This window comes from Garra rufa, chromosome 4, assembly GCF_049309525.1.
Source record: "Garra rufa chromosome 4, GarRuf1.0, whole genome shotgun sequence".
Taxonomy (NCBI): domain Eukaryota; kingdom Metazoa; phylum Chordata; class Actinopteri; order Cypriniformes; family Cyprinidae; genus Garra; species Garra rufa.
The window spans coordinates 12,867,737-12,879,152 of NC_133364.1; the positions used below are offsets into that span (position 1 = coordinate 12,867,737).

The following is an 11,416-nucleotide window of genomic DNA, read 5'->3' on the forward strand; positions in this document are numbered from 1 at the left end:
TGTGTCTGTTTTTTTATTGCTATTGACAAGGCCAAAAAAAAAAAAAAACACAATCTCATAAAGGTGTAAACGTTTAAAATACAAAAAAATTGGAAATATATAAAAACCTAAGACTTGACATATCAATATCACCTAAACTTTGTTCAGATTTGTTGAAATGAGGCAGTGGATGTGATCATTGAACCAAATTCTTGTTTGACTCCTCCTCCACATCGTCATAATCTGTTATTAAAAACAAAATCTTAAATCATGTCAGATGTTGTAATAGGATAAATAGTTATATTTCTATTTTATAATATTAAAATATAAATAAAGATAATGACAACAAACGGGTTATAGTAACTTACCCAGCAGGTTTCTCACATCTTCACTGACACTCATCACATCGTCATACTCCTCTTGAACTCGCTCTGGTCAAGAATGACATAAAAACATGTCAAATCAGTTTATTAAACACTTTATTTAATTTGAAGGATCCTTTTTTCCCTTAAGTGACTTGATTCCACAGAACACATGTCTAATACTCATATAAACATGCAACAGTTTATAAAAAATGTAGGTCTCACCTGTTACCCCTTGGGAGCTCGGTCTATTAATGATGACATCATCATAATTCTCTGGTGCATCCACTACACACGAAAATATGATAAGATTAAACATGGACCAAAAAAACATTAAGATAGTAAATTAAAATATTATCTGTAATAATCTAGATTTTAGAGCAATATGTTTTTAAAAAGTTGATAAAAAAGTAAAACACCTTTTTTGATATCAGAGTTCAGTCCGCTCGTCATGACATCATCATAGCTCTCAGGTGTGTCTTCTACAAATTCACACACATTCATTACATTCAGAACAAATCTGAAATATATATCTTAAGTACACTGTGATATTTTATTTTAAAAGTATATTATATGATGTTGTGAATAACAGAGTGACACCTGTCTCACGATCTGGTTTCAGTCCATCAGTGATGACATCATCATAGTATCCCGCTGTGATTTCCTTCACCATCTCTTCTGCATCAACACAGAATATGTTTGGATACAAAAGCCAAAATATGTTGTTGCTGCCCATCATGGGACTGAAAATGTATTAAACATTTAGTAAAGAATCATGTGATCAAATAAAAAGGTCACTGACCTTTTACACCACTGCCATTAGTGACATCATCATAATATGCAGTCTTGAACTCTTCTGCTAAAAAAGGAGAGCAGACTGTTAATATAGATGTAAATAGCAGTATATTAATCAAATATGTAATTCAATTATTTTTTATTATTTATTAATTATTGATATTATTTATTTTATTATTATTATAATTATTTATTGAGTTAATTAATTAAAATATTTTTTGGAGTGGACTGTGGATTGAGTATGTGCTTCAGCTCTCAAACCTGAGAGAAGCTCATCAGCATCTTCATACCCAGAATGCAATTCTTCAGAGATGAGACTCCCTGTTAAAGGAGAGCAGAACAGTCAGAAACAAGTTCATTATTATAAACAGACTGAATCCCTATTTTCTTTGGATCATAAAGAAGACAACACAAGAAGCATTTAAAAGCATTATAGGCAGAAATCCCTTTTTGTTGGGCCTGTTAGTAAACACACAAGTATCCTCACATGAACCTCCTCACTGCCTTCCAGAAATAGACACACACACACCTGCACCTACACTTACAAATATATGAACCCCTTCCTTATGACAATCTAGAAATACTCACAGGAAGAGACACTCACTGACACACACACACACACACACACACACACACACACACACACACACACACACACACACACACACACACACACACACACACACACACACACACACACACACACACACACACACACACACACACACACACACACACACACACACACACACACACACATATATAAACATGCACCTGCAGCTCTGTGGTTTTCTGTCAGGAATTCTGTGTTTTGAAGCAGGAAATGTCTGACAGACTCTTATTAATGCTATTAAATGAGATTCATGGCCCATGTCTCACCCCTCTGAGTGAAGTGTCTGTGTCTTTGCTGAATCTCCTCATAAACAGCCTCAGTCGTTGATCCAATCCTGTGTCTCCTCTTAGAGAGAGCTGTGAGTGTAGACAGACAAACCTGCTGTCAGTTCACAACACATGACTGATCACACACTGAATAAGACACAATATGACAGTCTCTGGATCTCTCCTACCTCTCCTCATCACTCTGTTCTGCTGAATCAGTATAAGCAGTGGCACTAAGAGCAGTAAGAGCACAACTCCCAGTACAATCACAAGCACTGGGGGGAATGGAGGAGTTTGTGGAGGAGTGACTGATGTTGAGCGCACTGGAGGAGAAACTGGACGAGAAACCGATGTTGTTGTGGCAGGAGTAGTGGACACTGACAAATCTGGCAAATCTGTCAAGACAGACAAAAACACATAAAATCATGATTGTCTTGAATATATAAAAATATTTTAAAAAATCAAAAATAACATTTCTCAGTGTTTGATGTGACCTGCACAGGTGAGTCCAGCGTCCTCTTTGTGGGAGCAGTCAGTGTGGTTTTTCAGGGAGAGAGGACAGTCCCACAGGTGAAGCTCATTTCCTCTGCACTCGACTCTGTTCAGCCACACAACACCTTCACCAGCACCAAAGACTGAATTCCCATCAGCCCTCAGTGCTGCTCCACAACCCAGCTGCCTGCAGACCACCTGAGCATCGCTGATGTCCCACTGATCATCACAGACTGAGCCCCACACAGCGTTATGATACACCTCCAGCCTCCCAGAGCACCGGCCCTCCCCTCCACTCAGTCTGAGAGGAAGATGATCTAAAACACACACATCAACCAGCACTGACAAGCTTCATTTATAACCAAACAAACATTGAACCAAGATGCCTTTAATTGTATGATTAGACGTCTTGTTCTTGTTTGAATGCATGTATTTCAATAATTTATTTGGGAAATAAAAACTTACTTGAACATTTTTTCTGATGTTGAGATGGTGAGTTAAAACATGTCAGAAGACTCCGAGGAGACTCATGATTGTCCTCCTCTATGATTGAAACATAAAGAGAAACGAACATTATGATACAAGGGACATAATATCTGAAACATGTAAGTGTGAACACATACCATTTAAGCCTCATAAATCATTTTAAACTCTTTCCATCAGATAACTTTAGCCATTCTTAAACATTAGTTTACTCATTACTTAAAATATAAACATAGTGTTTAAAGAAACATGACTACTGAGACCATTTTACATCATGTAAATATCATCTCACTTGAGCAGTTGATTTTGGCCACTTCATTATTATTATCACAGTCATTCTGTCCCCAGGCTAATGATGGACACTGCCACAGATGTGAATCATATTTTCTACACTTTATTTTATCCAGCCAGTTAGGAGCTGATTCCACTCTTGATGTAGAATCAGATAAAACACCGGATCTTCCACAGTTCAGCTCTTGACAGATCAGACTAGCTGTGTCACTGTCCATCTGGTTCCAGCAAACATTTCCCCAGGATCCATTGTAGAAAACCTCCACATTCCCTTCACAGCCTTCAGTTAACCTGATCTCTTTAAACTCTAGATGGAAATGGAAAAAAAAAAAAAAACATCATTTTAAAATGCCAAAAATTTGGAATGTATTATTTCTAAAAACTTTAAATTAATTTTCATTTCAATGTGAACAGAAAAAAAATACAGCAGGACATTTACCTGAGCACACGACTCCTACATCCTCCTTGTGACTACAGTCATGTTTTCCCCAGCCTGGAGAAGAGCAGCTCCACAGGGACGTCTCATTCCCCTCACACTCCACCTCATCCAGCCATATGGGTCCAGAACCAGGACCAAACCAGGCTGGTACCTGCTGGTTACTGAGGGCCACTCCACACTGCAGCTGTCTGCACACCACATGGGCATCTTTAATATCCCAGTAGTCATCACACACTGTCCCCCATGAGCCGCTGTGAAAAACCTCCAGCCTCCCTGCACAGTCTCCACCAGAACCCACCAGCCTGATGGACCCACGACCTGATATTCAGAGAAAGAAAAACACATTATTGATTACTAACACCTGGAGAATCCTCCCAGTTGTTGTTCTCACCAAGGCAGGTGATTGACAGCTGTTGTGTGGAGCTGCAGTTGAGAGTTTGTGGAGAGCTGCAGTTCCCCAGATGAGCTTCACTCCCAGAGCACTGGAAGCCCGTCACACACTCATGACTGTGTTCAGGACTGGATGAAGAGGAGCTGTAGAAGTTCAGCACAGAGCCACAGCCCAGCTGTCTGCAGACCACAGAGGATTCAGTGAGACTCCAGGAGTCCAGCAGAACTCTCCTCCAGACCTGATGGATGAAAACTTCCACCTCCCCCTCACACTGTCTCTCTCCAGACAACCGCACCAGACCATCATGAAGAGCCAAAGAGGAATCTGTGGAGAAGTGCAGATATTTTACTAAAATATAAAATAAGTTTGAAAATATGCTTTACATCAGCAGCACACATTATTTTATAATAAATAAAGGCAGAAATAAATTAAAGGACTGACTAGAGCAAATGACTCCTCGTCTATGAGAATAATCAGCTCGACTCCATGAAGAGATGGAACATTCTGAGAGTTTTGTTTCATTCCCATCACAATCAAACACATCAGCCCAGATTTCACCACTTCCCTCTCCAAACCAGTCTGATCCCACAACAGACACAGCAATCCCACAATTCAGCTGTCTACAGAGGACACTGGCAGCTCTCATATCCCAGCATGCATCACACACTGTGCCCCATTTATTTAAGTACTGATGTTCAACTCGACCAGAACAGGAGTCTGGACCATTTACCAGCCTGAGATCTGTGTAACCTGGAGAGAGAACACAGAGTTTACTGAAAAAGAATAGAAAAGATTCTAAGGGAACACTGATAGGGAGTGATAGGGAGTACTTCTCCAGTTCCTAGCTCTGTTTAATAAAGTCATCCAGAGCTTATAATGAAGGTACTGATTAAACAATTAAATTTATTATATGTAACAATTGGATTTGTTAATAAATATTGAAATAATAAATAAACCCGTTACCGGAACATATCAGTCCCACATCATTGTCATGTGTACAGGTTATATTTTGTGATGATGGACAGCGTCGAATGTGTGATTCATCTCCTTTGCACTGAATTTCTTTTGATCCAATCTGAGTGTCTCCTTTGCCAAAAGCAGCTGCTCCCAGCACCTGTACAGGAGCCCCACAGTCCAGCTCTCTACACACAACCTCTGCATCCTGCTGGTCAAAGGCAGTGTCACACACTGAACCCCATCCACCTACTAGAAACATCTCCACTCTTCCAGAGCACAGGTGAGATCCATCAACAAGTCTTGACCTTCCATAAGTTAAGGTTTCTGATTATATTTACACAACAGAGAAAAAAATCTAATCACTATAATTATAATATGGACATAACCCTAGTGAAAATACATATACTAAAATGTTATGTTATTTGAAATAAATTTATTTCATGCTAAGCACACTAAAAATACATTTACATATTTATATACTAAAAAAAATACCCTGCAATTGTACTTTTGGTATACTAAACTGATATACCTAAAATCTGCTAAATTGGAACAAAAAATTTTGTATTTAATGCACTTTAATTGTGTGGAAGTCCAACTAAAGATATACTGAAGTATATTTTGATTGTACTAAAGTGTAACTATTGCTATACTTCAGGTACACTTCAAAATGTCTTGTATTTAAAGGCTAATATTATTCAAAGATCATACAATCTTCATTAATAGTGACATTAAAACACATTTTAGGCTTCATATTGAGAAACGTGCATTGAGCACAAGTAGTACTCCAAATAAAGTTTAAATAAGACTTTTTTTATATCAGTCTTAAGCCCTATGTCCTAAATCTGAAATAAATTTGAACTATACTTACTATAAAATAAATGTATTTTAAATATATTACTTTTTTCTAGGGAAAACAACAGCAAGTCAGTATCTTTTTAAATTAATGAAAGTTATTTGTTCAAACATTAAAATGTGATATAATTGTTCAATTATTTGTTTATGAACTATATGAAAAAAAAAATTCACACAATTATTTTAAATTGTGTATCTGATGTTTATGGTGGAAAGTCTGATCAGAGATGCATTAACAGGGTTATGTATGGAGCAGCTCACCTGAGCATCTGACTCCAGCATCTTCACGATGATTACAGTTATGAACACCCCATCCTCTTGACCTACAGTTCTTCAGTGTAGACTCTGATCCACTACAGGCTACTCCATCCATCCAGATTGGTCCTGATCCTGATCCAAAGTGAGCCTTATTATTACCCAGGGCCTCTACAGCCTCTCCACAGTCCACCTCTCTACACACCACTGCAGCATCAGTCATATCCCAGCCATCATCACACACTGTTCCCCACTGACCTCTATGATGAACCTCCACTCTACCACTGCAGGGACTGTTACCGCCAACCAACCTAACAGTCTCAAAATCTGTACATGAAAGTAAAAAGGGATTTAACCACAGTAATAGAAAAGCATAAATCATCAGCAGAATAAGACAAAGACAAAAACATAAAATATAAGTAAATTTAAAACTGGACAACAAAAGCTGAGCAAGTGAATATTACAAATAATCTTTACATTGTTAAAATGTTTACCTGTAAAAATTTAAATCATTAATACAATTTTATTCATAAGTAATTACCATGTGTCACAATTTTTTTCTTTCTAGATATTACACAGACCTCTATTTGCTTTAATGTGATATAAGGCCCTCATGAATAAACTGTACATATAAACATTTTACATCTATACTGTCTATGTGTGTACTTACCAGATGTGGTTATAGTGATTATGGAAGAAAGTAAAATGAGTGTCAGACATTCCTCCATCTTCTGCTCCTTACACCGTCTCTTTGACTCTGTCAGCACAAGTTTCTCCTCTGCTCCCTCAAACACACTGAAGAAACTGGCTCCTGTCAGCCCCCTAAAGACAGAGAGAGACTCACAGCTGCCAATGACACTCACTGTTACCTTCTTAGACACAACAGAGGAAATCATCAAACACACTCAGTGACAAATCAGAAAGCAGCATTTTTATTTTCTCCATATATATCAATAAAGTGTCAGCGCTGATGAGCGGGACTCCTCCTCCAGCGTGAAGAGACACTTCACTGAGGACAGACTCGTGTCAGTCATAAGTCAGTGTGGAGATAAAGTCACACTAAACTTAAAACAGATTAATACAGAAAACTGCAGCTTATTTATTTAGCATCAAAGCCTGAACCTGAACACAGCAGATACAAGCACTGATCACTGACTTTTGTAAGTCTGAAAACTTCAAATATTACACAAGCTTAACAGAATTAATTTACCATGACTGCTTTGAATAAATGTACTAATACTGTACGGTACTGTAACTTGGTGTAACTTTTCTTGATTTTTTATTTTTTATTTTGACCAAGGTAACAGTAAAATATGATAACACCATAGTATAAACTATATTGTTGGCTATCATGATAATTGTTTAATTACATAAATTAAATATAAACAAATAGTAAAATGTATATATTTTTTACATTCAACTGATATACCTAGGAGACTAATAAAAAAGAGCAATAAATATGTGCTGCAATGCTGTATTGATGCATCCAGCAGATGGCAGCAAAACACTTCTTACTGTAAAGACAGGCAGACAATGGTCTTGTCCTAGTATCACCACAATAAGTGATTTCGTGCACTTTAATTTTGCTCTTTATTTGCTGTTGTAATATTTACTGCACTCTGCACTGTAATCTAATCTAATCTAATTATTTTGCACAATTACACTCTTCAAGAAGAGTGATTTAAATATAGGGGTTTCAGTTGGTATCTGCAATCTCGAATATTTGGCCTTTTACATATGAGTTTAGCATGTACAACATGCTACTGCTGCATTCAGTTATAAGAAATTATTAATACTTTTTAGTATTACCAAAGACTTTATTCATAGGGTTTTCGTCTACATCCAAAGCAAACAAACGCGTTTTATGAATTTCAAAAATAGGGTAGTAAAAACTAGCGTCAAAAAAGTAAGACATGTCCAGCGTATGTTTACATATTGAAAAATAATTCAAAAGCTGTGCATTTTTTACATTTCATTTTTTTTTGTCAACCAAGATGCAAATGTCACTTTTTTGAGGATCAACACCACCTGTTGTTTTTCTTATCAGTAATTAATTGTAGCCTAATGTATGTAATTGTAAATACATAAAACGTCTCAGGTTACGTAGGTAACCCTAGTTCCCTGAGGACAGGGAACGAGACGCTGCGTCCTGGTTAGGACACTTTGGGAACTGCCCTCAGCGTGACCGGTTCTGAAGCTCTTATAAAACAACGACAATGAACTTGACATTGACCGGCGCCAGCCCATGACGTCATTAACAAGGCGCCTACTAGTATAAAGGGGCGCTTGTGAATACATCAACCATCTTTTTGTCTGATGGAGACGTAAGTGGGGCCCGAAGCATGGCTACGAGACGCAGCGTCTCGTTCCCTGTCCTCAGGGAACTAGGGTTACCTACGTAACCTGAGACGTTCCCTTCCGGAGGGAACTCTACGCTGCGTCCTGGTTAGGACACTTTGGGAACGATATACCCACGCCGCCATGCTGAGGAGTAAGTGAACAACTGACTGATTGAGGAGTCAAGAAGGAACATCACTCCCCACTACCTGCGAGAATCGCTCGGGCCGACGTCACAGCTGGCTCGGCCACCCAAGCACGGAACTCCTAGGAGTGGAGGCCTGATACTTCTAAGCGAGAGTAGGCCTACCTACACTCACCGCTAGTAGTGAAGCTTACCCTTAAGCCTTCACACTAGACGGGGGTTCTGAGGAGCGGAGGCTCTAAAGAGACTCTCTAATCGAGAGAAAGCCTAGCAACACTCTGTGCTTGCGGGGAACTCTGGGAGTGGAGGTCGGAGACCTAACTACACTCAACACTGGAGGTGATCCATGAGGCTCCAGGAGCCTAAGCAATAGAACCACTTAAGTGGAGTTCTCAGGAGAGTGGAGGCTTCTGCAAGAAGACTCTCTAGATGAGAGGAAGCCTAGCGACACTCGATCCTATAAGTAGTGCTGTCTGTAGTGGAGTTGGAAAAACCCAGGGGTTTTTAGAACCAACTCTAGAATGGGAACGGAGGATAATGCGTAACCCATACCATACAGGATTTTACAAAAGAACCCAACCTTAGGGGGGAATCTTTACCACTCATGTGGATTTTAGAAAGTGCCCAAGGACTTGCGTGTGCACTTACCACTTCACGTGGGTTTTAAGGAGTGCTCAAAAGCTTCGCGTGAGTACTCACCACTTACTGTGGGTTTGAGGAGGTGCCCAGAGCATAGCGAGGGAAACACCATATAATTATCACAGGCGACAGCAAAGCCTGGAGCTTCGGAGCTCTGTAAGAGTGGAGGTCTCAAACATAAACCCTTGTATGAGGGGAGACCTGACTACACTCATGCTTGTAAGTACAGAGGCGGAGCTTCTGGAGAACGGAGGCTTCGCAGAAGACTCTCTAGGGAGAGGAAACCTTGACAATGTTCACTCCACTAGCTCTCAGGAGTGGAGGTCTCAAAATAACCCCTTCAGTGAGGGGAGACCTGGCTACACTCACGCCTAAAGTACTGAAGGCGGAGCTTCTGGAGAACGGAGGCTTCACAACAGACTCTCAGGAAGAGAGGAAACCTGACAACGTTCAATCCACTAGCTCTTAGGAGTGGAGATCTCAATAACCCTTCGTGAGGGGAGACCTGACTACACTCACGCCTGGAGGGAAAGACTGGAAGCGGAGCTTCTGGAGAACGGGGGCCTCACCAGAGGGGAAGCCCCAACACGCTCAATCCGCCAGCTCTTTACGAGTGGAGGCCTCAACGCTCTAAGTGAGGAGAGACCTGGCTACACTCACGCTTGGAGGTACTAAAAACGGAGCTTCTGGGGAACGGAGGCCTTCATAGAGACTCTCAGAATGAGAGGAACACCTGACAACGCTCAACCTCCCAGCTCTATGGAGTGGAGATCTCACACCAAATATACAGTGAGGGGAGATCTAGCTACACTCACGTCTGAAAGTACCCGGAGCGGAGCTTCAGGGGAACGGAGGCTTCACAGAGACCCTCGGATGAGGGGAAGCCTAGCAACGCTCAATCTCCTAGCTCTATGGAGTGGAGATCTCACCCAAATATTTTTAGTGAGGGGAGACCTAGCTACACTCAACGCTCAGAGAATACCGGGACTCACAGCAGGGCCCAAATGCTCAGAGCAGGGCCCTGTAGAGTGGAGGCTTTGAAACGAATCTCACAGAGAGAAAAAAGCCTGACAACACTCGGTCTTGGTGAGCGGTATTCTAATAGTCCCTAGCGAGAGATGCTCGAGAGTGGAGGTCTTACGAAAAACCCACTGAGGGGAGACCTGGCTACACTCAACGCTACAAGTACATGAACCCACATCACAGGAATCTGTAGAGTGGAGGCTTCAAGTCTGGAAAGAGAGAGCCTTAACAATACTCAGCTTTGGCAGAGGGCTCAAAGCACAGAGCACAGCAGTTAACGAGGCCTAAGCAGGCCTACCAGCTAAATACCACGAGTATGTACTTGTAAGCGGAGCACTGAGGGGAGCGAAGGCTGCAACTGGACGGTTCTCAAGCAGGAGAACACATCTAACCATTCTAAGTCTAAACCATAGGGAAGACCAGTCGCCCGACCTACATCATGACGCCACTAGGCGAAAGGAGGTCTGATCAGCAGCAGCGAAGAGCGGAGGCTCCTACAGAAGGACTCTCGATCGAGAGGAAGCCTGCAGCACCCTGACAACGCTCACCGAGGCAGGAAAGTCTAGGAGTGGAGGTGCTAACCAACAGAGCTCATTAATAATGAGGGGAGACCTACTACACTCAACCCCCTAAATGCTATCTGGACAGAGCTGTAAGCGCCTATACAGGGTTCAAAAGGTGAAACCTGGAGGTCCAGACCAGGGCTTCCGCCAAGGAGGACCTAACACTGTAAGCTTCGGTGTAGAGCGAGGCTCACGAGAGCCTACCAGCTCCCAGAACTGCCCAAATCTGATAGAACTGTGAGAAATCAGCCTAGACAAGAACCTCCATAGAGGGGCATCTCGTCAGCGCAACTCTCAGAGAGAGGAGGCCTGAAAAAATCCTCACACTTAGGGGGGGGGTTTCTAAACTTTCCTCTCTCACTAAAGAAACTTCTTTCTTTCCCTTTTTGACAGGGCCCTGGGGAGCGGGGCCTTCAGTGCACTGACTCACAAAGAGAGGCAGCCCATGCGCTCAACCCTGGGTTGCTCCTATCTTCTTAAAAAGAGGGTGGGAAACCTACCCTAACCTCCCGGTCTTCACACTCAGACCAGCGG

At 41.3% G+C, this 11,416-nt stretch overlaps 1 protein-coding gene and 1 long non-coding RNA gene across 2 annotated transcripts in view; both read right to left on the reverse strand.

Annotated features, from left to right (window-relative positions):
- Positions 1-930: 930 nt before the first annotated feature.
- On the reverse strand, positions 931-1,468 carry LOC141333608 (uncharacterized). Its single transcript, XR_012355403.1, has 3 exons — positions 1,398-1,468; positions 1,144-1,200; positions 931-1,019 (listed from the first exon to the last, which is right to left on the reverse strand). It is a non-coding gene; the product is annotated as an uncharacterized lncRNA (long non-coding RNA).
- A 518-nt stretch (positions 1,469-1,986) lies between these two features.
- Positions 1,987-11,416, reverse strand: part of LOC141332783 (scavenger receptor cysteine-rich type 1 protein M130-like) — a 13,203-nt gene continuing 3,773 nt past the window's right edge. Inside the window, exons 9-19 of the mRNA XM_073837743.1 lie at positions 6,846-7,044; positions 6,182-6,502; positions 5,075-5,392; positions 4,553-4,861; positions 4,112-4,435; positions 3,721-4,038; positions 3,283-3,588; positions 2,973-3,050; positions 2,510-2,824; positions 2,204-2,410; positions 1,987-2,105 (exon numbers count right to left, since the gene is read on the reverse strand). Of these exons, the coding sequence (XP_073693844.1) occupies positions 1,987-2,105; positions 2,204-2,410; positions 2,510-2,824; positions 2,973-3,050; positions 3,283-3,588; positions 3,721-4,038; positions 4,112-4,435; positions 4,553-4,861; positions 5,075-5,392; positions 6,182-6,502; positions 6,846-7,044 (2,814 nt within the window). The remainder of the gene's footprint in view (positions 2,106-2,203; positions 2,411-2,509; positions 2,825-2,972; positions 3,051-3,282; positions 3,589-3,720; positions 4,039-4,111; positions 4,436-4,552; positions 4,862-5,074; positions 5,393-6,181; positions 6,503-6,845; positions 7,045-11,416) is intronic.